The 26,256-nt window shown below is 55.2% G+C and overlaps 1 protein-coding gene across 1 annotated transcript in view; it reads right to left on the reverse strand.

Annotated features, from left to right (window-relative positions):
* Window positions 1-26,256, reverse strand: part of MRC2 (mannose receptor C type 2) — a 60,303-nt gene that overhangs the window by 8,606 nt on the left and 25,441 nt on the right. Inside the window, exons 2-20 of the mRNA XM_047756879.1 lie at window positions 17,074-17,475; window positions 16,046-16,219; window positions 15,705-15,869; window positions 15,400-15,513; window positions 14,786-14,929; window positions 11,547-11,735; window positions 11,228-11,382; window positions 10,099-10,206; window positions 7,811-7,926; window positions 7,215-7,363; window positions 6,340-6,557; window positions 5,039-5,181; window positions 3,820-3,922; window positions 3,450-3,588; window positions 3,299-3,337; window positions 2,900-3,060; window positions 2,747-2,814; window positions 1,658-1,758; window positions 1,356-1,492 (exon numbers count right to left, since the gene is read on the reverse strand). Of these exons, the coding sequence (XP_047612835.1) occupies window positions 1,356-1,492; window positions 1,658-1,758; window positions 2,747-2,814; window positions 2,900-3,060; window positions 3,299-3,337; window positions 3,450-3,588; window positions 3,820-3,922; window positions 5,039-5,181; window positions 6,340-6,557; window positions 7,215-7,363; window positions 7,811-7,926; window positions 10,099-10,206; window positions 11,228-11,382; window positions 11,547-11,735; window positions 14,786-14,929; window positions 15,400-15,513; window positions 15,705-15,869; window positions 16,046-16,219; window positions 17,074-17,475 (2,825 nt within the window). The remainder of the gene's footprint in view (window positions 1-1,355; window positions 1,493-1,657; window positions 1,759-2,746; window positions 2,815-2,899; window positions 3,061-3,298; window positions 3,338-3,449; window positions 3,589-3,819; window positions 3,923-5,038; window positions 5,182-6,339; window positions 6,558-7,214; window positions 7,364-7,810; window positions 7,927-10,098; window positions 10,207-11,227; window positions 11,383-11,546; window positions 11,736-14,785; window positions 14,930-15,399; window positions 15,514-15,704; window positions 15,870-16,045; window positions 16,220-17,073; window positions 17,476-26,256) is intronic.

Genomic DNA, 26,256 nt, shown 5'->3' on the forward strand with positions numbered 1-26,256 from the left:
CTCCGAGTAAGACATACATTATTAACACTTTTTTTGGAAAAAAAAAAAAAAGAAAACTTGTTCCTCCTCCTCCTGTGGGTGGCGGGTGGCTGTTGCTGCGCTTGCAGATGTAGGGCCGAGTACAGGTTCCGAGTACAGCCTGGGAACCTCCATATGCCACCGCTGCGGCCCTAAAAAGCCAAAAAAAAAGAGTAAAATAAAAAATTAAAAAATCTTCCAGACTTTTTTTTAAACCCTCATGATCAGGTCTTCTGATTAGTGTATAAGGCAGATTAGTTTAAAATGAAGAAATGTACAAGCCAATTTTTAAACAAAAACCTTTGTTTAATTGGTAGAAGGACTGAAACATGAAGAAAATGACAGCTCGGCCTGTGATGGATGAACTTTTCCCATTTCGATCTATTTGTCTTTGTGAGGCCACCTTTTAAGCTACAATAACCATTAAACACATATTTTAAAATAATGTGAACTTCAAACAAGCCCTGTGAAGTCTGAATCACAAAGTGCCTGACCAAGATATTTTAAAATAATGAAGTATATGCAATCACTTCGTGCTTTTATCAAAATTATGTGAAAAGTAATAATTATTATAATTGATGGATTTTGAGTGAACCCCAAAATGTTTTCATACCACTAAAAGGAAAATTTTGGAAACTTAAAAATGCCATTTTAGGAGTTCCCGTCATGGCTCAGTGGTTAACGAACCTGACAAGGATCCATGAGGATACGGGTTCGATCCCTGGCCTCCTCAGTGGGTTAAGGATCCGGCATTGCCTTGAACTGTGGTGTAGGTTGCAGATGCAACTCGGAAGCAGTGTTGCTGTGGCTGTGGCGTAGGCCAGCAGCTACAACTCCAATTGGACCCCTAGCCTGGGAACCTTCATATGCCGCAGGCGGCCCTAAAAAGCCAAAAAAAAAAGGCCATTTTAAAAATCTTTAGCTCATGCTTTATATTGTTTTGTTCTTGTGTATATTTTACTATATGTGCATTACTCATATCAGTATGGAAGTAAATACACATATTTACTTCCATACACATGTATAATACACACACACACACTTTGCATGTTCAATATTTTAATAGGAATTCACTATCAAGATGTTTGGTGACCAGGGACCTAGGAAACTCACCAAACTGTACAGACAATGTTGTTAACCTGGTGAATTAGAATGTGTTACTACACTGACTTAGTTTCCAAGGAGTCTAGCCCCGGCACTGGGGCTATGCAGGAGAGAGGGTGGTAGGTACAAGCAAGAGGCCATGACTTTGATGTTGCCAAAGAAACAGGACTCCTGAGGCTCAGCCTTCCCATGTTCACATCCTCTCCCCCGGGTGCCCCCTCCCCACCTCCTACCTTGTTGAGGAACTGGCTCCAGCCAGAGGGGCAGCCTCCTGTGGGTGGCGGGTCTGGGGGCTGCTGATCTCCCGTGCTGTTGCTGCGCTTGCAGATGTAGGGCAAGGCTGTCAGGCACCTCTGGTCCCCCCAGTTTGCTGCAGAAAGAGAAGAGCAGTCACCCCAAGTGCAGGGGTGGGGCTGGAGCTCAGTTCCCAGTGTCCAGCTCTGAACCCAAGTCCTCTGTGGCCGCTGGATCACAGGGACAGGCCCTCCCCTCCCTGCCCTCCATCAGCCTTCTCCTCTCTTCACCAAGCCCTCACCTTGGCTGGCCGTCATGTACACGCACTTCTTGTCCTTGCCGATGGGCCGAGGCTTGCCGGGTGCCCAGGAGATGAAGTTTATAACGGAACCATCTATCCACCTGCAACAGTGACTCCAGCACTGGCGCCAGGCTCAACACCCCCCCACACCCTGTATGCAGCAATCAGGGGGCAGGGAACCAGGGCCCAAGTCCAGGGGCTCAGTGGTCGAGGGCTGAGGAGTGGGGCTACTGAGCTCAGTGCAGCTGGAACCCAAGGACCCAGTGCCTCCAGGTAAGGCCCTGCCCTCCTGGGCATTCATTTCTCTATCTAGCAAAGAAGTCCAAGTATCCTAGAGCAGGGGTTCAAGGGCAACACTGTGCTCACACACCCATGTGCTCCTGGTTCTTCCATGCCTCCTGCATGGGAGGTGGGCTCTGAATACCAAGAGCCCGCTCTGGACCATCACAGGTTCTTGCCCATGTCCTCTGGGGACCTTATTCTTGAGGGAACACAGCATATGAGTTGCCATTATTTAGTGCCTGATAATGTGCTGATTGCCTGCTAAGGGTTCACATCCTTCTTTCTTTCTTTTTCTTTCTTTTGTTTTTTTTTAAATCTTTTTAGGGCCACACTCATGACCTATGGAAGTTCCCCAGGCTAGGGGTTGAATTGGAGGGGCAGCTGCAGGCCTGCACCACAGCCACAGTGACATGGGATCCAAGCTGCATCTGTGACCGGTGGTGCAGCTTGCAGCAATGCTGGATCCTTAACCCGCTGAGCAAGGCCAGGGATCAAACCTGCATCCTCAGAGAGACAGTGTCAGGTTCTTAACCCACTGAGCCACAACGGGAACTCCCACATCCTTATTTCTAATCCTGACAACAATCCTACCAGGGAGGCCTGTGGTTTCATTTTGAGGTGAGAAAACCAAAGTCCAGAACAGGTTAAGTCACTTGCTCAAGGCCACACAGCCTTCAAGGGGCAGACCTGGATTCGAATCCAAATCTGTCTCGGTGTGCTAAGCAGCCACCCCATCTCCAGCCTGGGTGGAGACTAGCCATCCACGCGAGCGCCCCTCCCACACCTGCTGCCCGCTAGAGCTCCCACCTGAAGCGGCCATCGTTCTCTGAGGTGTGCAGGCCGATCCACCAGTGCTGCTCCTGGCCCCGAGAGAACTGGGGAGCGGGAGAGACAGGTGAGGGGTAGCAGGGCCTTTCCCTGGCTCCTGGGCCTGCCCTCCCTGCTCGCTAACGTGCCCACCTTCTGCAGGTTGTGCCCCAGGAAGTCTAGCTCCGCCTGGCTGTGCACAGAAGCCAGCTCCGCCTGGAACCACGTGCAGATGCGCTGCGCCTGAACCCACGTGGACTGGTGCTCGAAGAACTGGTACTCCGCCTCCTGGAAACGCAGCCATTCCATTCGTCCTACGAGGGCAGCACGGGCGTGGGAGGGGAGGCTGGGCAGGGACTACCTGCCTGCCCCACCCCGCGGAGGACAAGGCAGGTCCAGGGCAAAGCCAGGCCTGCTAGGCCTGAGAGCCCACCCGACCTGTGCCAGGAGGGTGCTCCATCCGCTTCCCCTCAATCCCCTTCGTTCTGTCCTGGCCGAGCCCCATCCCCTCTCCCGGCTGCCATGGGGAATGGGATGGGCAGGAAGCCTCACCTTGCGGGCTGACGTCGTCCGGCTCTCGAACGTCCGCACCTACATGACAACAGAAACAAAGAAGCTCCAGGAAAAGGAGAGCCTTTCCGGGACCTCCCGGCCGGGCCCCCCTTTGCCCCATGCCTGTTCCGCCAGCGCCACCCCACTCAACCTCGAGGAATCTTGCAGATCCAGTCCAGCTGCGTCTCGCACTGCATGGCCACCCACTGCAGGGAGGCCAGGTCGAGCACTGCACAGCCTCGGATGTCGTCGTCGTCGTGCCAGCTCCGATCGAAGTTGTGATAAGAGAACTGATGAGATCGGAGCGGGAGAGGCGTCTCAGGGGCCAGGCGCAGGCTGCCCCCGTCCCCCAAACAGACCAACCGGAGGCCTGTGGTAGCAGGGACCGGCCCGCCGCCTACTGGCTCTGGGCAGAGACCCTACCTCCACTAAACCTCTCAAACCTGGAAGGGCCGCACCAGATCCAAGCCACGCCCACCCAGGGCCCGCCCACCTGCCCCGCCTCCTCCAGGCCCCCTCACCCCAAGGCCATCGCTCCAGCGCCAGCTCTGTCCAGCTCCGGGGTCTCGATGGTTCAGGCCAATCCAGAACCAGTGCTGCTCGTGGATCTCGGGCTCTGATTCACTTCAGCACAACCCGGGGGTGAAGACAGAAGACATGGGAAGTGAGAGGAGGAGGGCCCCTTGCAGCTGTGACCCAGGCACTCCCCATGGCCGGGGGCCTCTCCATCTGGGCTTCACACACACCAGGCAAAACACTGCTGGAGCCACCCTTAAAAAGTTCTCTCCCCAGAGAGAACTGGGCTCTCGGACCAGACGCCCTGCTCATAGAGGGTGGGTGGCCTGGCTCCCTTCCCTGGCTTCCCTTTAGGTGGGGTTTGCCCTGCCAGCAAGACTGCAGGCTCTTACATAAGGAAGCTGATGGGGATGGTACTTAGACCTGGGACCACGGAATCAGACACTCCTGGATTTCAGTCCCGGATCACCCATGGACCAGTTCTGTGACCTTGAGCAAAAAACCCAACCTCTCTATCAGCCTCAAGGGATAAGGTCTGCTTTGTAGGGTTGATGAGACTTTTGAACGTGGGTTAAATGTTTAGTGCAGGACCTGGTACATGGTGAGAAGTGATCGACATGAGCCAGTATAATCGCAGGTCAAATAATGTAACGGTGCCGTTTTTTCCTGGGAGGAGATATCCCTGGAATTAAGATCTTGGGTAGCCTGTGTCCCTTTGGATTTGCCTCAAGGTTAAGGGATTACAGGGCTGTGTCACAGGATGCCAGAGGAAGCCACAGGACAGAGATGGGGTTCTGGAGGGACCTCACGGGCAAACGTTTACTTTTGTAGCCTATCTCTTCCTGTCGTCTCTCAGGAAAAGCTGTTTCCTGAGAAGCATGGGTTATTATGGGATGGTGCAGGTTTGGGAGTGGGGGGTGCTCCCTTGGATCAGCCTGTAGGAGATTCTGCCCTGGAACGGCGAGGGTGGTTATTCGTGTAGAAGTTTGTGAGTCTGAGGGATGCTGCTGGCTCTGGTGAGCAACACAGGGTCTCCAATTCCAGGGAGACCAAGGTTACTTGAGGGGGGGTAGGATGGTCCTGGCACTAGTAGCTGACACACAGGTCATTCCAAGCCCTGGGACAGACCTCCCTAGGGCTGTTTTCAGCCACCCCCTGCCCCATGTCCAACAAAACCAAAAGCCCCACAAACATGCATGTGGGCCATCGCCGCAGGCTCGGTACCCAAAGATCTTGTTGAGCATGTTGGCCACAAAGTGCTCCTCCTCGTAGCTGGCCAGGCTCAGCAGCTGGGCCCCCAACTCCCGGCAGGCCCCCTGGGCCTGGACCCAGCTCTTCTTGTCCTGCAGCCGCTCTGAGCTGAACACCTGCAGGGGCAGAATCCAGTGATGCCAGCTGTCCCCAGTGCGCCACCTCCCCACGGGACACCTGCTCTCCCAAGACATGCGTGGGGACGGGGGCTCGGGCCTCCACGGGCAGGAGGTGGAGGCCAGCGAAGACGGCTCTGCTCATCGGAGAGGGAGCCCCACAGAAGGGAAACCGGCCCAGTCACCTCCAGAGAGCACCCCCTGCCTGGTCCCCCTGGGCAGGACCAGTGGGGGGAGCTGGGCTCTTACCCCCACAGAGCCACAGTTTGCTGTGGCCAGGTCCTTTCACGTTCCTGGACGTCTGCTTTTTGTGTAATAAAAGAACATGGACTACATCAGTGGCTCCCAAACCCAGCAGGGGTTAGAAACACAAGTTTTCAGGCCCCATCATGACCCACTGAATCCCAGCCTCCACAGTGGCAGCCTAGAAGATTTTTCTTTTTTAATGGCCACACCCATGGCATATCAAGTTCCCAGGCCAGAGATTGAAACCACGTCACAGCTGCGACCTACACTACAACCACAGCAATGCCAGATCCCTTAAGCTACCGCACCAGGCCGGACATTGAACCCTCGCCTCTGCAGTGACCCGAGCCACGGAAGTGGGACTCTTAACCCACTGTGCCACAGCAGCAACTGCTGGAAGATTTTTTAAAATCAGGCTCCCCAAGCAATTCTGAAGAGCAGGTAGCCTGGCCCCAACATTTGAGGGCCTCTGTAACCAACGGTTTCTATGGTTTTTTTCAATTGTTCACATGTTTACTGAGCACCTACCAGGCCTCAGATTCCACTCACAAGAGTTTCCCCAGTATGGACCTCTATCTGCAGTCTGCCCAGGAGCCACCCACCTGCTGCCTCTTTGCTCTTTTTTTTTCTTTTTTTTTTTTTTGGTCTTTTTAGGCCCACACCCTCAGCATATGGAGGTTTCCAGGCTAGGGGTCCAATTGGAGCTGTAGCCACCGTGGGATCCGAGCTGAGTCTGTGACCTACTCCACAGCTCATGGCAATGCCAAATCTTTAACCCACTGAGCGAGGCCAGGGATCGAACCCAGGTCCCCATGGGTACTAGTCAGATTCCTTTCCTCTGTGCCACGACGGGAACGCCCCTCGTTGCTCTTTTTTCTCTCTTCCCCGACCCCAGGCCAACAGGCTGCCTACCTTGTAGCAGTGCCGGAGTTTGGGGTCTGAGCTCCAGCCTTGGGGGCAGGAGCCGGTGAGGCTGGGCGTGGGGTCTGGCCCGGGCAGCTCCGGCGTCACCGGCGTGCCCAGGCTCTGGCGGCAGATGTAGCGAGCCCGGAACGAGGTGCAGTTCTTCACCTCCCACAGCCCCATGGCGCTGCCCGTGGCCAGGGCCACGCAGCCCCCGCGGCTGTACCCTGGAGGAGGGAGAAGGGAGACCCGCGTGCTGAGGAGGACTCGGGGTCCGGCCCTCCCTCACATCCCCACGGGGCACCGCCACAGCCCCGGCACCGGGAACCGGCTTGGCCGTCTCGGCAGGGACACGCTCTGTGGTGTCGGGGCCCAGGAGTGGAGGCAGAGTCCTAGCTCTGCGTTTGCTCCTGCGAGATCTTTGGCAAGCTGCTGAGCCCCTCTGAGCCGGCGTCATCTCTACCTCATCGGGGTATTGAAAGGGTTAAAAAAGGCTAAAGAATGTGAAATGGTAAGAATAACAGGCAGCACTGGCCCTGCGCTCAGCTCGCTCTTCTAAGAGCTTTACATATAAGAAGCCATCTCAGCCTCAGGTCGGCCCTGCGAGCAAAGTACCGTTCTCCCCATTCGACAGATGAGGAAACTGAGGCTCAAAGAGGGGATGGGAGGCAGCGGATGGGGCACCCCGATAAGCGGCAGTGTCAGGATCAGAGCCGGGCAGTTCGGCTCCAGCACCTGTCCTCCTGACCACGTCACCAGGACTGATCTGTTTCCTCTGAAGCCCCGAGTCTCGGTCCTGGCAGGGCCGGCCCACCTCGGCCCTCGGCTTTACCACGGAAAGTTCACGAAATGGGCTGGGCAAGGGCGGCGGCGGAGGGGCTCACCGGGCTGGCCCCGGTTCCAGTGTGTGTACATGACCTCGTCCCCGCTGAGCCAGCGGAAGGAGCCGGTGCTGTTGAGGTCCTGCAGGGCCGTCCAGAAGTACTCGCCATCCCAGTTGTAGATTAGGCTGCTGACAAAGGCCTGCTCGAACCTGCAGGAGAGGGGCTGGTCAGAGCTGGGGGCCCGCTGGCTACCACTCCCTGGGCCACAGGCCGGACGCCCTGCTCTGGGAGCATGCGTGCTGCCCCCATCAGTAACTTGCTCAGGACCCCTGTGGACCCTGCAGCTGACACATGGCCACCCAGCTCCTGTACCTCCGTGCCTTGCTGAGAAGGAAGAGAAAATCAGACACAATCGAGGCCTCTTTCAGGCATCCAGCCATACTTATGCCTGTTCCTGCCCCTTCCGGGGACCTGACCCAGGCTGGGGATGCTTAATAAATAAGAGTCATTCTTGTGACAATATTGAAAAAGGCCCTGGACCCAGGTGAGGCTCAAAGGATTCGGATCCCTCTGCATCTGACGGCAAAATGCTGCCCCGTTTGGTGGAGGGACCACATCAGGCCAGGGCAGGGCCGAGGGCTGGTCCCCTCCTGTACCTGTTGGTGATGGTGACCAGCTGAGAGCCGTGGTCAGTGCACAGGCGCCGGGCCTCACTGTAGGTTACTTGGTCTTCTCCCAGCCAGTAGCATGATGGGCTGTGCCACGTCCAACCCTGGCTCGAGAGAGTGGGCAGAAAAGGAATGTCTGTGGGGAGGGCCCTCCTCCCTCACCCATCAGTCCTGGGGTGAGGGGGCCCATCAGTGGCACCACTGCGTTTTCCGCAGGCTTGGCCACAGGACAGAGGGGACTGGTTTGACACCAGGACTGGCCCTTCCAGTGCTGGATCTGCACCGTGTCACTCCACCCTCCAATTCCCACTGTTGTCCCCCAACGCCAGACACCAGGGGAAGCACAGCCCAAGTGGCTGATCATGAGACGGCCAGTCGCCTGGCCTGTGGCCTGGCCAAGAAAAATGAGTGGCCCATCAGACTCCTCTCTGGGGCATTTGAACCAAGAGACGCAGTGGGAAAACGGCCAATTGGCTGAGAAACCAGAACTAAAAAGCTGGGAGAGCTGCCAGGACATGGAGGGGGCTGGGTAACACTCAAGGGCCTGGAAAAGCGGGAGTACACGGAGAATGCGGCTGGCCTGGGGCGGGGGCCAGACCCTCAGCGAGGGGCGGCACAGATGAGAAAGAGGCCACCCCCTGCAGGGCTGGTTCTCAGGAGGCCAGGAGGCTTCACCCTCCCAACCCCTCGCCCCTTGGGCCACCCCCAGGGCCTCTCTGCCGACAAGGACCTGAGGCTCCTGCCCTGCAGACAAGGACTTGAGGCTCAGAGAAATGACATGGCCTGATACTGTACACACAGTGCAGGTGCAGCCAGACTTGAACCCACACCACAGAGGCTGCATCTTGCCCCCATCACGGCCCTGCTCCTCAGATGACCTCAGCTGCCTGACAGGCCCTTCGCCTCCAGGAGGTCTTCAAGTGGGATGCCTGGGGATGGGGGCTGGCACTTGGGAGAGAAAGAGGCAGCCCCCTGGGCAGGAGCCAGAGCAGAAGAGAAGCTGGGGTGTGTGTGTGTGTGTGTGTATTTATGTGCATGTGTACGTATATTTGCATATGTGTTATGTGTTTTGTGTATGTGTGTTTATGTGTGTACGTACGTATATATACGTGTATGTATGTGTATGTGTATATGTCTGTGTGTATATGCATTTGTGTGTCAACATGTATGTATGTACAGTGTATATGTATATATGCAAATGTGTTTGTGTGTGTGTTGTATGTGTTTATGTGTGCATGTGTGTGTGTGAATGTGCATGTGTGTATACATACGTGTGTGGTGTGTACATGCACGGGGTGGGGAGGGCACAGATCCCCATATGTCCAGCAGGGCTGTGCTAAGACCTCTGGCTCTTTTGAGGTGTTAACTGTGGCTGCTCTACACCCCCCACACACCCCCATTCCGGGCAGACCCTGGTGCAGGGCAGTTAATCATTGCCTCCCCCCTGCCCCCGGCCCAAGCCAGGACAGAGCCCCAGATCCGTCCCTGACCCCATGGTCCCCCCCACTCTTTGGCTCTCTCCTCCTCCCCATGGGAGGTCGTGCCTGCTGGCATGTCCTGCTCCTCCCCTGGGGGGGGAGTGTGGGGACCAGGTGGGTGGGGTATGGTAAAGGGCTGAATCCAAAGGAAAGTAGTGAGGAGCTAGACTGGCAGTGAGAGGCTGGCAGGAGAAGCGTGGCCTCAGCAGATGGAGCCATAGAGGCTGAAACCCCATGAGGTGTCCTTTACAAGCAACCTCCCCATGTGTGTCCACACCCCTCACACCCTTGCTGGGCTGGGCGCCGGGGGGTGGCCTGGAGGAGGGAAATTTTTGCCCTCATTCATACCCTCTCCCAGCCACTCATTCATTCCCCCCCATCGGGCCTCATCGCTTCCCTCCTGGGGGCTAGAACACAGGGAGGGAGACACCAGGGCGGCCTCGTTCCTCCTAAGGAGGCAGATGCTGGATCGATGGCGTGGCACCAGCAAAGACAGAGGCGGGAAGGCAGGACACAGGCTCTCCACTCGGCTGCTGACTGCGCCAGACTTGGGGGTCCCCCAGCCCCACCTCCTGGCTCTCTGCTGCCTCTGGGGAGTGGCTTCCCATGGAGAGGGGGCTTCGCTTCCTCCCAGCAGCCTCCTACCCGCACTCCACCTCGTCTAGGGGAACTCCCTCTGGAACAGAGCAGTTGGGGGAGCAGAAGGGAGGGAGGAGGCCCCGGGACTCCATTCACCCCTCCCTCCCCGGGAGCCCCTCGGGTTGGCCCCGCCTGGGGCGGCTCCAGAAGCACCCTCACCTTCCGGCAGCCGTGGTCCTCCTCGGCCGTCCCCGGGCTCAGCTGGCCTGCCTTCTTGCAGATGGATGGTAGGGACTGGTTACAGGGACTGTCATTCCAACGACCCTCCTAGGGACACAGGGTGAGGGGAGTCTCAACCCAATGGCCCCAAATCGCCCAAAGGCCTTCAGTGAGCTTGGTATCTAGAACCAGCCCTGCCTCTGACTTGCGGTTGAGATTCCCGTTTGGCAAAAGGTGTCCAGCAGATCCAGGGTAAGCAGAGGCTGGGTGCCCCGACCCTCGGCTCAGCCGATGGAGCTGAAGAGGAACTTAACCCTCGGCCCCTTGTAACCTCAGCCCTCCCGTGCCCAGCGCACCAGCCAGCGGTTCCTGTTTGCCCTGAGCTCCATCCGCAGGGCAGAGGTGTTTGTGTCCCCCGGCCCCCAGGAACACGTGCGACGCGTAGCAGATGCTCAATAGATTATTGTTCATTACAGTTTTATAGCATCGCCTAAGCCAGGTGTCTCTACGGTCACAGCACTGCTGGCTCTATCTCATGGCAGAATGTCCTCTGTCTCTGGAGTGGGCAGCCCGTCCCTATGGCTTTGTCTATTTTTTAAAGGTCTTTAATCTCTGCTTGAAGCTCTGCATCAATTCCTTTATTTACCCACCATGCGTCTGAGCCAAAGCCCTGGCAAAGAGTCACAACTCCCATGATGTCTTGAGGGGAGGGGACCCTGGTCTGGGTAGGGTTGGCAAAGAGCAGCCCCACCTGTGGGGCATGTCCACGTAACATGGGTTCTGACGCCACCTGCTGGCAGGAAAGTGCAGCTGGCAGGAGACCAAGATCATGCCAGGCAACGTCCTGAGGCTTCACAAGAATTAAACCCCTTTAATCCTCCCAATGACCCTCTGAGGTTGGCACTATTAGAGTTCCACTGATGGTCGAGGAAACTGAGGCCCTGAGAGGTTAAGTAATTTGCCCAAGGTGACTCAGCAGGTCGGAGGTGAGGTGGGAGCGCGGGTTTAGGCAAGGGGGGGGGGGTGGTGTTATTAGCAGGAACCAACAGGAGAACATCCTCCAACTGGGGTAGCACCTGGAGGCTGGGGATGATTTGGGGGGCCTTTGATAGGGAGAGAGGGTTCTCACCGGCCCCCAGATGGTGACACAGTCCTCCAGGCTGTCCCGGAAGTTGTTGGGCTCAAAGGGGTGCCAGTGGGTGAAGCTCACGAGGCTCCCGTCAGACCACTCAAAATTCATCTGCAGTTTCAGATCATTGAGGCCAATCCACAGCTCCTCCACCTCTGGGGGGGGGGGTGCAGCAGTGAGGGAGGGGAGAGAGGACATCAGGAGGTCAGTCTCCGTGGCGGGCAGGGGAGGAAGGAAGCGTCCCTAAGCCTCTGGGGTCAACGGGGATATCGAGAGGCCCTGACCTCCCTCCCAACCCCCGGGCCAAGTAGCCCCTCACCCTGCTTGATCTGCTTGGTGATGAACTCCAGCTCGGCCATGCTGTGGATGCTGAGCAGGTCGCCCCCACCCCGCAGACACATCTTCTTGGACTCCTGCCAGCTGCGCTTCTCGGCCTGCAGGCGGTAGCAGTGGCCCTGGAAGGGCTGCCAGCTGGGTTCACACTCCACCTTCACATTGGCCCACACATCTGCGGAGACCCACGAGGCGGCTGCTCAGGCACTGAGCCAGCAGTCCAGCCCGGGAATTGACCCACTGGATAGTAGCACAGGCAGGGACCCAAAGCCACTTCCCCTCCAAACCTGTCCCAGCTCTGCCCTTCCCCACCCCAGGCCCAGTCAGAGTGCTGAATGATGGGAAAAGACCAAACCCTCCAGGGCTGCTGGAGCCCCAGGAGGTGGTGGCAGATTGCCCCCGAGACAGGACGGCCCCTCCAGCTGGGACTCTCAGAAAGAGATGGGCAGGGGAGTTCCTGTTGTGGCTCAGCGGCTTAAGAACCCTACTAGTATCCATGAGGATGCGGGTTCCATCCCTGGCCCCGCTCAGTAGGTTAAGGATCCAGTGTGGCTGTGAGCTGCAGGGTAGGTAGCAGATGTGGCTTGGATCCTATGTTGCTTTGGCTGTGGCGTAGGCTGGCAGCTACAGCTCCGATTCGACCCCTAGCCTGGGAACTTCCACAGGCAGCCCTAAAAAGCAAAAAGGGATTCAGGACAGACCAGCCCCAGGAGCCTCAGTTTCCACCTCTGTAAATGAGGTTTCCTACTGTAAGATTCCACCTTGCTTAATAAATGACACTGCTGTCATTGTCTCAAAGAACATCTACGAGGTGTGGCCCTGTCAGTCTAGGATAAAGCGGGTAGGACCCCTCCCACACCCTGGTCAGCAGCTCGTGAAGTCACCACTGCCTGGCAGGCGTCCCTGGCTGGGATTCCTCCTCTGGCTCCTTCCCACACCTCCAGCTCTGCACCCTGCACTCCAGGACTGAGGAAATGACTGGCCCTTGGCCCTTCCTCACCCCCAGTTCCGGGTGTTTCAGGTTCACGCTCTAGGGATCAGGGTCCGAGGGCAGCAGAGGCAAACAAGCCCTCACTTGGGCCTTGGCAAGAGAAAATAAGACTTCACCAAGCCACCCACGCCATCAGGCTTGGGCAGGACTCTGCCTGGCTGGGCGAGAAGGCAGGTACCCACTTGAAGCATCGCTCCACTGGGATCCACTCCATCCTGGGAGATGTGCCAGGGTCCAGGCAGCCTGCCTCTCGGCAAAGTGGGGAGAGCTGAGAGCCTAAGTGGGGTCACTCCCTGGCTCAAGACCTGTCGATCATCTCTCATCAGCAGCTGAGCTCAGACCCAAGGCTGCCACCCGGACAGAAGAGTTCAGTGGGTGTTCAGACCCACCGGGAGCTGCTTTGGGCCACGGCTCAGGAAGCAGGCTCAGGAGATGTGGGCACTTTGGGGCACAATGGCACCGGCCTCTGAAATGACATGCTTTGAGTGCTGAGTCCCAGAAGGCTGAACCCACCCAAGAAGCTGCTTAGAAAATATGTCTCATGCAGAGACATGTGAGCGGGGAGGAAAAAGGAAACCCAAGGCTAGAGACGTATCTGCATGTCACAAAGCCCCAGAGGAGGACACCCCACAGCAGCTACACTGGGCAGATCCAGGGGACAGAGGACCTGGCAAGAGGCCAGTCCCACTGGGGGCCACAGAGAGGCCAGGACTGCCCATACCGGCCCCGGGGCCCCCCTTTCAGAAAGGGAAACCCTGGGATTGGTCAGGCTCCCCCCGGCTGGAGGTGAGGTGCCTGAGAAGTGAGGTGCCGATGTTTTAGACTTTTGCTCCTGACCCCCCAGGGGGTGAGAGGAGAGGGCAGGGGCCAATGACCCTGAATCAATCTTTGGCAGCACTTGAATGGTCAGAAGCAAAAGTTTTGCTCCATAAGCTCTTTTTTTTTCTTTTTAGGGTCACACCCACAGCATATAGAAGTTCCCAGGCTAGGGGTCGAATCTGAACTGCATCTGTGACCAACTCCACAGCTTGTGGCAACCCCAGATCCTTTACCCACTGAGCAAGGCCAGGGATCGAACCCCCATCCTCATAAATACTAGTCAGGTTTCTAACGTCAATCCACACAAGCTCTTTACTTTTTGTGTTTTGTGGGTTTTTCCTGGTTTCACTGTATTTTCCTTGTAGAAATCCCCTCTCTACCATCCTATGGCTACTGGACTCCTGAAGCAGCCCTTTCTCCCTACACAGATAAATGTTCTCTGCCACCTATGGAGACACTCTTTTAGGCCAGGCCAGGTCTCCAGCCTTACAGCAACCCTGCAGGGGATCTGAGTTTATCCACAATTTGCATCCTTGCTTGCCTAAAGCCACACCCCAAAGCGGTGCCCTGTCCAGAGGGTGAGCTTGGTGAATCACAATTGTGAGCAAGACACTCCCTGCCTTAAAAGCCTGCAAGGCTCCCACAGCCTTCCTGGCCCCGCCCACACTTCACCCAGAAGCCAAGATCCTTCAGGGACTGGCTGCAACCTGCCTTTTGGAACTGTTCCTGTCCCTGTGCCCCCGAAGCCAGTACTTCTCAAACTACCTGAATCGCCTAAGGAGCTTGTGAAATGCAAGGTTCTAATTCAATTAATTGAGAGGGGCGGGGGCACCTGAGATTCTGCATGTATAACAAGCTTTTATAACATCACCTGGGAAGGTGACACTGTGCTGCTGGTCCAGGGACCATACTTTAGCATCTAACTGTAGGGGTGCAATTCTCACCATCCTTAAAGATGCCGTGAACTTCCGCGCCTCCACACCTTTGCGCCTGCGGTTCCCTCTGCCAGGCATGCCCTTCCCTCTTTACGCCTTTTTAAACTTACACTCAACTTGAAAGGCCCAAAGCAAATATCACATCCATGAAACCCTCCTTAACACTCAGGAGTTAATCAATTTCTTCCCTAAGGCCCTCTAATATTTATTATACATATTTTTTATAATAGCACGCAACTCAGGATATTCCAGTTGTGTGTGGATGTCTGTCACCTGCAGCTGACTGACCACCAGGAGGTCACGGGGAGTAGCGAAGCATTTAACCCAGCTCTCCACAAACGTCCCGGAACAAATTAATGGCACATGACAGTGTGTTCAGACCTCCGCGGAACCATTAAAGAACAAGGAGGATCAGAGCGCCGTGGGCTGTGGCCCTGACGAGCCCCGCTCCCCCTCGCAGTCTCGGGGACCACCGCTCACCAGGAGGCGGGGGCTCGGAGGTGGCGTTGGGCTTCTTCTTGCAGACGTAGGGCAGCGCGATGCTGCAGTCGCGGTTCTGCCAGCCGCCCGACGACTCCGTGCGGATCACTCCGCAGTTCTCCTCGCTCGGGTTGTCCGGCTGATCTGTGGGCAGGGCAGGGCGCCAGCACCCCAGACAAGAGAGACTCACCCCATGGCCCCCGGAGCCCTCCTCGCAACCTTGGGCTCCCCCAGAAGCCAGAGCCAGCTCTGACGCCCAGCGCTTCACTTCAGCCCTGGCTGCTTTCTCACCCGCGCCCCCTGGTCCTGGACCCTCTGTCCAGCAGCCGGTTCCAGCCCCACCCGCTCACCCTGGCGGGGCTGCGGGTGCCCTGAGGGCCCTGGTGCCCTCAGGTTAAGGGGTACGTGGGGAATGAAATCCAGGCCGCCGCCCAGGCCCCCGTGAGGAAAGGGCATCAGTTCCTAATTCACGCAAAGGTGGTGCCCAGTCCAGCCGGGGGTGGAAATCTGCAGCCCCCTTCCCCCCACTGCTCCCTGGAGTAGGTTTCAGGGAAGGAGTAAATGGGGGACCGAGCGGCCCCAGGCCACCCTGCACCCAGAACCTCATGCCTCACCACTCTCCCAGTTGAGGTACTTGAGAGGTGAATTGTCTGACCACTGCCAGCCTCCACTGGTGTCCAGGTCATTAAGGCCAATCCACAGTGTGGAGCTATAGCCAGTGAGGAGCCCTGATGAAAGACAGCGACAATGAGGGGTGTCGCCCCATCCCTGATCCTCCTCCCTCTCCCCCACCAAGAGCCTCCACGCTCCCACCAGCGCAAAGGGTGAAGGTGGGGCCAGGTCTCAGGCGCCGGCTGCCCTGCCCCGCCCCCAGGATGGGCCGGACTCTGGAGCCGCCCCGCCTCCCCACCAGGCTCACCATTGATGTAGGTCTGCTCGTGGATCTCGGTGATGCTCAGCAGATCCGCCCCCTGCTGCTCGCAACTGGCCCAGGCCTCCCTCCAGGACAGCGTGGACTGGAAGTTAAACTGATAGCAGCTGTCAGTCAGCTGGTCCTTGTCCCAGAAGGTCTCACAGTCGTTACCTGCCACCATGACAGCCGGATGTGGGTCCCTTCCCAGCCCTCTCCTTCAGGGCCCCGGGGGAGGGTCCCTCAAGGAGGGCAGACCCCCCCCCCCCCGCCCCACAGGCTGCCCGTGTCTCACTCGAGTCCCAAAAGCTCGGCCACCCTCCCGCTGGCCCACCCCACTCTGCTCTCACTCTTGATGGGGCAGAAGCCCCAGCGCTCATCCTTGCCGTAGTCCTGGGTGGTGGCGCACCACAGGTGCCCGTCCTCGCGACCGGTGCTGGTGCAGCCGTGGAACCACTGATTGTCATACTTGAAGGGGATGGTGCACGGCTTCCCGTGGGAGTTGCCCTGGATGGTGTAGACCTCTGCAGGAGAGGGGAGCCGCACCCTTGGCATCTGGACCCCAGAGGCTGCCCAGCCCCCTCATCCCTCAGGGAAAACCCCCTAGAACCCAGGAGGTGGAACCAGGGTGGGAGGGGGGTCAGCAGAGCCCTGGAGGTGGCAGTGGCTCCCTCTGCCACCAGGACAGCCCAGGAGCCTGGGAGAAGTCCCACTGCTCATCCAAAAGGGCTGGGAAAGTGGGGGGTGGGGGAGGGGTGGGGAAATGGGGGGTGGGAGAGGGTCCCCTGGTGCCCTAATGCCTGTCCAAAATCCAGCCGCCCTTGTGCCAAGTTCCACCTTGGAATTCAAGGTCGCTTCCAGGAAAAGTGCCCCCAGGATGGAGCTGACCACCAGGAAAGGCCCCTCACTGGGTGACTCTGGTCCCCATTCGCCCTTGAAAGAGGGTGATCAAGACATATGGGGGCAGTTACCCTGGGACCTTCCCTGAACAGTGGCCCTAGGGGTAGGGGATTTATCGAGTTTTACATTATACACTTTAGTATTGTCTGAGGTGTTTTGTTTTTTTTTTTTTTTGGCTGCACTCCTGGCATGTGGAAGTTTCTGGGTCAGGGATCAAACCTGATCCACAACAGTGACAACACCAGATCCTTAACCCACCGAGCCACACAGGAACTCCTGAGGTCTTTCCAAGAGTGTATTAATTACATAACTTAAAAAAAAAAATTAAATGCTTTGGAGTTCATTTTCTCAATTATTCAAAAATGCTCCCCATTACAACAAAAGAGGTGAGTGCCAGAGGACTGCAGAGACCAAGGTTTTGTCACTCTGGTGTCTGTCCCCCTGTGGCCCTGGCCCTCCTGTGCCAGCAGCTTCTCACCATAATAGGGCCGAGCGCACAGATCTTCGTCGCTGCCATAGATGCGCCACTGGCCACTTCGGCTCTGATCGCCCCGCTCAGGGGTGCCAGCCTTGGATGTGTTGCTGGTGCGGCCCCCCAGGAGCAGGGACAGCTGGTCACCCAGTGTGCGACAGTGCCAGCGAAGATTCAGCGCCTCCCGGTCACATTCGTACATGCCCAGGGAGGCGGTGGTGTTGGTGCCTGGCCAGCCTGTGCCCAGGCACTGCATGCTGCCCAGGTTGAAGAGCCGGTTTCGGGAGACCCACTTCCAGCGCTGGGCAGGAAGACTGGCGTTGCAGGCTGGGGAGACTCGGACTTGGCCCCCTTGAGCCTCCAGGCAGCCCTGCAGTCCATGGCTGAAGATGAGGAAGACGCTGGGCTCTGCAAGGGAAGGCACGACACGAAGCCATCATCTCGGGGGCTCTCCTGGCTGCCCCCGACAGTCAAGGCCAGCGACAGACACTGACCGCGATCCCGGGGCGGGGCAATGAGTCTTCTCACACGTGAAAAATCACTCGGTCCTCACTGCCAACCCTTTGGGTGGTGGTGAGAGGCACTGCGGTGCCCCTGTGCCCAGCCGTGGCAGAGCCCGCGTGGCCAGCCTCGGTTCTAGCCCCACCCCACCTAGAGGCAGGACTCAGCCCTCTGTTTTACCCCCCAAAGCAAAGCCAGCTTCAGATGGCAAGTTGGAAACTGCTGACATTTCTGAAGACCTTATGAGGAGGGTAGGAGTGTCTACATTACACACCGCTCTGCAAATGTTATCCCAACCTGTTACATAGCCTTGTTTTTCTGCCAAAGTTCTTCTGCCTACAGTCATTTCTTCGAATTCTTCCCTCTTGCTCCTCAGCTTCACTGGCCCCATCCTCTAGTCTCATTTAGAATCTTCCCAAATCACGTACCACCACTCCATCCCCGCAAACCCAACCATTCATCTCCCCACAACACCTCACTCACTTTTTTTTAAAATTTATTTATTTATTTTGTCTTTTTGCCTTTTCTAGGGCTGTTCCCACGGCATATGGAGGTTCCCAGGCTAGGGGTTGAACCGGAGCTGTAGCTGCTGGCCTACACCAGAGCCACAGCAAGGCGGGATCCGAGCCACGTCTGCAACCTACACCACAGCTCATGGTAACGCCGGATCCTTAACCCACTGACCAAGGCCAGGGATCGAACCTGAAACCTCATGGTTCCTAGTAGGATTCGTTAACCACTGCGCCACGACGGGAATTCCATCACTCCTAACTTTTTAGACACCACTTAGCTCTCTGATTCCCCAGTCCTGCATCTTCTCACCCATCATCTCACTGAGCAGACACTCCATGGAAGACATTTGAATCCAACCTGCCTCCTGCACACAAACTTTACAGATTAAGAAATCATGATTCAGGAGTTCCCTTCATGGCTCAGTGGTTCACGAACCCAGCTAGGATCCATGAGGACATGGGTTTGATCCCTGGCCTCGCTCAGTGGGTTGAGGATCTGGCGTTGCCTTGAGCTGTGGTGTAGCTTGCAAATGCAGCTCTGATCCCGAGTTGCTGTGGCTGGGGCATAGTCCGGCAGCTACTGCTCCGATTGGACCCCTAGCCTGGGAACCTCCATATGCCATGAGTGTGGCCCTAAAAAGAAAAAAAAAAAAAAGAAATCAAGATTCAGGAGTTCCCTAGTGCCTAGCAGTTAAATCTCTGGCAGTGTCACTGCTGTAGTTTGGGTTGCTGCTATGGTGCCAGTTTGATCCCTGGCCTGAAAACTTCTGCATGCCTGCAGGCTCAGCCAAAAGAAAAAAATACTAAAAAATAAATTCTACCATTAAAAGAAAAAATTAAAAAGAAATCAAGACGTAAATGTATAGGAGGTAGACCAGTGGTTGCCTGGCTGGGCTGGGCTAGGGTGACAGGAACGAGGAGCAACTGCCAAAAGGTACAGGTGATGGGTGATGAAAATGCTCTAGAATTTGACTGCCTTGAGACTTGCACAATTCTGTGAACATACTCAACACATCAACTAAATGCACATTTTTTTTGGCCACATTTGCATCATGCACAAGTTCCCAGGCCAGGGAGAAAACCCGAGCCACAGCAGTGACAATGCCAAATCCTTAACCACTGGCCCACCAGGGAACTCCTAAGTGCACTTTTTTGGTGGTCTTTTTTAGGGCCACACCCACAGCATACGGAAGTTCCCAGCTAGGGGTCAAATACGAGCTGCAGCTGCCTGCCTATACCACAGCCACGGCAATGCCAGATCCAAGCAACATCTGCCACCAACGCCACAGCTTGTGGCAACGCTGGATCCTAAACCCTCTGAGCAAGGCCAGGGATCAAACCCGCATCCTCATGGATACTAGTCAGGTTCTTAACCCACTGAGCCGCCCCAGGAACCCCCTAAATACACATTTTAAATGGCTAGGTTTTACGGTATGTGAATTGCATCTCAAAGCTGTTACATAAAGCTATTATTATGTCTTAACAGTGTTGAGAGAGGGAAAGGGAGAAATGACATGAGTTAGAGAAGTGACGTGAGCTCCTCCTGGTGCCACGCTAGCCAGTGAGCAAACCCAGGTCTCCGTGACGCCCACGTTTCACCACCTTCCTCTCGTTCCTCAGCGGCCATTAAGGACACAAGACACCCACACAGCGCATCCCAGTCTCCAAAGCACTTCCGTTCCATTAGCTCCTCGGGATAATCTTCATGCTTTGAAAGCATGAATCCGGATACCAGGGTTCAAATCCCAGCTCTGCTACTTCCTGTGTGGCTTGGGCACAATGCTTAACCTCTCTTGTGACTTGGTTTCCTCATCATAAGACCACGGGAACGGGTAAATGAGATAATACGTGTAAAGTGTCTGGAACAGGGTCTAAGAGCACCACACATGTTGATGATTCCGTATTATAGGCAAAGACATTCCCTACGGGTAGCGAAACGATTTCACCAGAGTCACATGAGATGGCGCTGAAATTTGGCCCCAGTCTTCTGAGTCCAAACATCAAGATCTTTCTTGGTTTTTGTTTGTTTGTGGCTATGCACCCGCAGCATGCAGAAGTTCCCGGATCAGGGATCGAACCCACACCACAGCAGGGACAACACCAGATCTTTAACCCACTGCACAACAAAGGAACTCCCCAAACACCAAGATCTTTCTGACCCATCATGCTGGCCGTATCATCCCTCTACAAGCCACTCTTCATGGCCAGGAAGGATGATGTTTTAAGGATATAACTAAGTTCTACAAGATTTTTAAAATAATATTGGAGTACTGACGGTCATAAAGAAAACAGTCATGAATTCAATGACATGATTTTTTTTCATGGCAAGAAAAATGCCATAAGCAAAGTCAAAATTGAAATGACAAAAGTATAGGTAACTATTAAGAGACAAATAGTTTATTCCCCAATATAAAAAGAGCTTCTACCAAGAAAAACAAAAAAACCCCAAAAAAACGGGGAGTTCCCATCGTGGCTCAGCGGTAATGAACCCGACTAGGATCCATGAGGTTGCAGGTTCCGATCCCCGGCCCCGGTTAAGGATCCGGCATTGCCATGAGCTGTGGTGTAGGTCGCAGATGCGGCTCAGATCCCACATTGCTGTGGCTCTGGCGAAGGCCGGCAGCTGTAGCTCTGATTCAACCCCTAGCCTGGGTGTGGCCCTAAAAGCCAAAAAATATCACTACTATTACTAAGTTACGTAGAAAATAGCAACAAGACAGAAGTAAAAGATGTGCACGCACAGCTTTAAAAACATGAAATACAATATATATATTTTTTTAACGTCTGCACCCATGACATATGGAAGTTTCTGGGCCAGGTATTGAATCTGAGCTGAAGCTCCTATGTTGCAGCCGTGGCAACGTCTCCTCTCAAACCCCCATCTCCACAGTGACCAGAGCCACTGCAGTCAGATTCTTAACCCACTGCGGCACAGTGGGAACTCTCAACTGGCTTTTAAATATCTGAAACGACAGCCTCTCTCATAGTAAAAGAAAAAGCAATGTAAGTCAGATCAGTCTCTCTCCTGCTTAAAGTCCTTCAAAGATGATTCATCGTTCTTCAAATAAAATTCACACTCCTTCCTATGAGCCACAAGATCAAGCATGTTTTGGTCAAACCTACCAGTCTGGAGTTCCCGTGTGGCTCAGCGGGTTAAGACGCCAACATGGCATCCATGAGGGTTCGATCCCGAGCCTCACTCGGTGGGTTAAGGATCTGGTGTTGCCGCTGGCTACAGTGTAGGTCACAGATGCAGCTCGGATCCAGTGTTGCCGTGGCTGTGGCATAGACAGGCAGCTGTAGCTTATTCCCCCCCCTGGCCCAGGAACTTCCATAAGCTGCAGGTGTGGCCATAAAAAGAAATAAAAAAAGAGAGAGAGCGAGCAAGAACCTACTGGTTTGATCTCGGATCACAGGGTTCCCCCTTGCTCACATTGACTCCTCGCCCTTCCTTGAACAGGCTGACTCTTTCCTGCCTCAGGGCCTTTGCACTGCTTCCTCTGCCTGGCACTTCACATTGCAAAAAAAAAGTCATATCTTTAGGAGTTCCTACTGTGCAGATGTGGGTTGGGAATCTGACTGCAGTGGCTCAGGTGGCTGCACAGGCACAGGTTCGATCCTTGGCCCAGCATAGTGGGTTAAAGGATCCAGCATTGCCACAGCTGTGACCCACGCCAGATTCAGACTCAGATTCAGTCCCTAGCCTAAAAACTTCCAGATGCTGCTGGTGCAGCCATTAAAAAAAAAAAGTCACATCTTTAGAGCCTCCTTGACCCCCCCAACCTAAAGTAGTGACCACAGTTACTCTCTAGCAGAGTCTTCTTCACGGCATTGATAGTTATGTGATATTTTTTCCAATATCTGGGTTATCTGTGAGTCTGGGTCTACTGACTATTTTTTCTCTTGATTATGGGTCACTTTTTCCTGCTGCCTGCAAGTCTAGTAACTTATTATATATACTGGCCATAGTGGATAATGTTATAAGGAGTCTGGATTTTTTTTATTGCATATTGGACTTGTGGATGACATGTTATAGGGAGTCTGGATTTTTTATCTTCTTGAAAAGAATGTTGAGTTTTGTTGCGGCAGGCAGTTAAATTACTGGTGGATCCTCCTGATCCTGTAGAGGCTTGGATTGAAGTTTTGCTAGGGTGGGGTTGTTTGGGCTTTTTAGTCTTAAGGTGTGGCCCTTGCCTTGGGTTTAATCATAAGGTGAGGCCCTTCTAGAGTTTCAAAAGCAAACTTTAGGCAATTGCTAAGCCCCTCTAACTTGGTGGAAACTGAATTCCAAACTCTGTTTCCTCAGCACCAGGAAGCAACTGAAATCTCTTCCTCCCGGCTGCTGCTGCTTGCTGGGTTCCTTAAAGCTTCCCTCTGCCCAAGCACAGTTTACAGCTGCCAAGGATTTGAGGAGAATCCTGCCTTTCCAGGATCTGCCCTCCAGATTTTTAGCTTTTCGGGTAGCCCCACACTCTGACCAGTAAAGCTGCCATGTTCCGTGTGAGCTCCTGAGACGGGGCAGTGCTCTCTGGAGGAAGCTGCTTAAATGAACCAAGCACCTCATCCCCCCCGCCCCCGCCCCCCGCCGCCTCTTTAGGGCCACACCGGAGGCATATGAAAGTTCCCAGGCGCGAGGGGTCCAATCAGAGCTGCAGCTGCCAGCCTAGCCCCCAGCCACAGCAACACCAGATCCAAGCCACATCTGCAGTCTACGCCGCAGCTTGCTCATGACTACTAGCTGAATTCTTAACCCGCTGAGCCACAATAGGAACGCCCTCATCTGTATCTTTTCTGTCGAGGACTGTCTCCTCCTCAGCATCTGCCTGTTTTTGGTTTTTTCTTTCTATGCCGGCCCACGGCTTATGGCGCTCCCATGCCAGGGATCAGATCTGAGCTGCAATTGCGACCTCCACCGCAGCTGTGTCAACACTGGATCCTTAACCCGCTGTGTTGGGCCTGGGGATCGAACCTGTGTCCCAGTGCTCCAGAGATGCTGCTGATCCCATTGCACCATAGCAGGAACTCCGTGCACCTGCCTGGTTTTGACTGCTTTCAAATCACTGTATTTCGTATTTTCTCTTTAGTCTATAAGGACTCTTAGCCACAGAATTAGACTAGTTACAAGCAAAACTGCCATTTCTAGAACCAGAACTCAAGAACTGACATGGTTTTATTTTGTCTCCTCTCTTGTTCATAAGCTTCTGAGCGGACTTTCTGTCCTCACCTCTGTATCCTCAGTACCTCTAACCCTGCCAGACTCAGAGCCGTGCTTAATAAAATAGCGAATGAACAAACAAATGCATGGATTTCATGCCTAGATGACAATCACAACCAACCAGTCTAACTTTCTGCTCCTTGTCCCAGCCGCCAAATTCATTTTCCTAAAACAGAACACCTACAGCTCCTGTCACTGAAGCACTCAGAACTCCAGAGTGGGAAGGCTGGTGGGGAGCGACCCTGGTCTGGTCACTCTATTCTCTGGCAACGCCAGGATGGGGGTCCTCTCTGGGCAAGACACAAGTGACTTCCTCAAGGACCAGGAAGGGCAAGCGCCACAGCTAATCCTTCCTGTCACCCGCCTCCCTGCCCCCAACCACCTCCTTCCTCTCCAGCCACCTCCAGAAACCATAAACTGGTGCAGGACTGCCCGAGCCTCCTCTAAGGACTGGGTGTTCGATGCTCAGAAACTCCACTCGCTACTAACAGAAAGGACAGTCGCTACTAACAGAAAGTGGCCCTTAGCAGGGGGCGGGGAAAGGGCCTGGGACCGGAAACAGGAGAGAGCAGGGCTTGCTTTGATGGGTGCTCTCGGAGATGGGACTGGACATGCAGCTCCGAACATCACAGGAGCCCACGGCAGCCCAGGGGGACCATATCTCCCCCTCCTCCCCGACCAGAAAACCCTCGCAGGCGCCAGATCAGTTCCAGCCAGGCTGTGCGGTCGAAACAAATGGCACATGCGGGGTCCCGGAGAGGCCACCTTCCCACCACTCGACCGAGGAGGCAACTGGGGGCCAGAGAGGGGAAGAAACCAAGACAGCCAGCCAGTCTTCGTACCTTTCAAGGCCTATTTCCTTCTCCGTCACATGAATCACTGCTCCAAGTCCCCTCCTCCCTCTGCCGTCCCAGGTTCAGGGTTCGAATCCACATACCTTCCAGGAGAGCTGCTGTGTGCACGGTATGGCCCAGGCACTGCTGGGAGCACGAGGCAACACACAGCACCGTCCCAGTCAGAGAAAAGCGGGTCTGGACACAGCAGGACACGAGGGCAAGCAAGCCCTCCAAGCCCAGGGGCCTGGGGGGCGGAGGAGCAGCTGTGCCTCGGGAGGCTCTGAAGTCACGGAGGATCCGGAGGGGGCAGAAGGTGAGGAGTGCGGGTCACAGAACTGCCTTGGCGGCAAACAGAAAAGGACAGGAGGAGGAATGTGGGAGCAGCGGGGTGTGAGGCCTGCAGGAGCCGAGGCGAGGCTGAGCCAAGCTGGGGGCTTCGGGCTCTGGAGAGAGCTTTCTCCACCCAGAGTCGGGGGATGGGGCGGGGCCCTCCCCGAAGGGAAGCCGTTTCTCCAGGGGCCAATGCAGGCGGGGAGGAAACCCGGACTTGGCCAGGCTGGACATGCTAAGGCCAGAGGGAAGGGAACAAGGCATTTTGAGAACTGACTCTTAAAAAAAAAAAAGGAGTTCCCGTCATGGTTCATCAAAAACAAATCTGACTAGTATCCATGAGGATGCAGGTTCGATCCCTGGCCTCGCCCTGTGGGTTAAAGATCCGGTGTTGCCGTGAGATGTGGTATAGGCCGGCAGCTGCAACTCTGATTCAACTCCTAGCCTGGGAACTTCCAGGAGGCCCTAAAAAGCAAAAAAAAAAAAAAAAAAAAAAAAAAGAACTGACTGTGTCCTTCGCACCTGTGCTCTCAGGAAGAAGCAGGGGGAGCTGAAAGCATGGAGGCTTGATGCCACCCATTCTGAGAAGGCCCTTGCCACCCTTATCCAGCCCAGGTAGCAGTGCAGGGAGTGGAAGAGGCCCTCACCAGGACCTTGGTAGGGTCCTCAGCAAGGACAAAGATGACCCCTGGTATTTGATGGCAACCACACCAACACCACACTGGGCATCCGGTTGTGGCTCACAATGCCCTCATTTGGGAACTGAATAAATGAATGAGGCCAGGCAGGCAACTGCGCATTGAGCGCCAACTGCATGTCATTCATTCATCTGTTCAACAAACATTTACTGAGAATCTCACAGGTGCCAGGCAAGGTGCCAGGCACCAGGGGTGTAGAAATGAGCCACTCAGACACAACCCGGCCCATGTCACCGCGTGGCCTGGTAGGTGCCCTGCACGGAAGATACAGAGAGGATAACGGAATCCTTGACCTCCCTGAGCTGCCCACAGTCTCTGGCCTTCGTTGTGTCTGCCCAGCAAACTTCCCACCCTCTTCCCCTTATTAGTTATAAAGACTTTTCCTGCAGCTCTGGCTGTGGGAGTGGGCACCACGTTCACTATTGGCCAATAACCGTGGCCATCCCCCTGGCCGCAATGATTGGCTTTTAACTCAAACGTGGCTGATCAGAACACCCCTCCCCCCAACAATGGATCACACGAAGACTCCTCTCCCGTTGAGATTGCCCAAGGCCACGTTTCCTACCACAAAGAAAAGACCCTTCTGCTGTGGGCAAGAAAGGCGATAATGCGGAAAGAGACACAGAGCTTAGAGACGGAAGGAGGGGAAGCGAGCCCTCGTGGTGCAGAATGTCCAGCCCCTGTCCCTGAGTTCCCGTGCCTCTTCCTCCAGTCTGTACATCATTCAGGACCATTCACAGCCACGTTCCCTTTTTCTACTGAGTTGGTTTGCACTGGGTTTCTGTCCTTGTAACCAAAGAATTCTGATAAACACACAACCCTAGCTCCTGGAGCCAGAGCCTCTCTCCCCGTCAGGAACACCGGTCCATGCTTCTCACTCCCCTGGAGGTATTGCCCTGGGGTCCCCTCTGACCGTCAGACCAGTGATGAGCTTCTGGGGCCAGTGATAGCATCTGGGCCACATGAGAGGAGGGGCTTGGAGGCTGGACCCACCCATCCTCCTGATCACCTCTCCGACTGCTCCCCCAGAGGCTTTCTCACTCATGCAGGTGACAAGCACTGTACTAGGTACTACAAGGAAATCAAAGGACGTGCCT

Source organism: Phacochoerus africanus, chromosome 14 (assembly GCF_016906955.1).
Source record: "Phacochoerus africanus isolate WHEZ1 chromosome 14, ROS_Pafr_v1, whole genome shotgun sequence".
NCBI classification, from domain to species: Eukaryota; Metazoa; Chordata; class Mammalia; order Artiodactyla; family Suidae; genus Phacochoerus; species Phacochoerus africanus.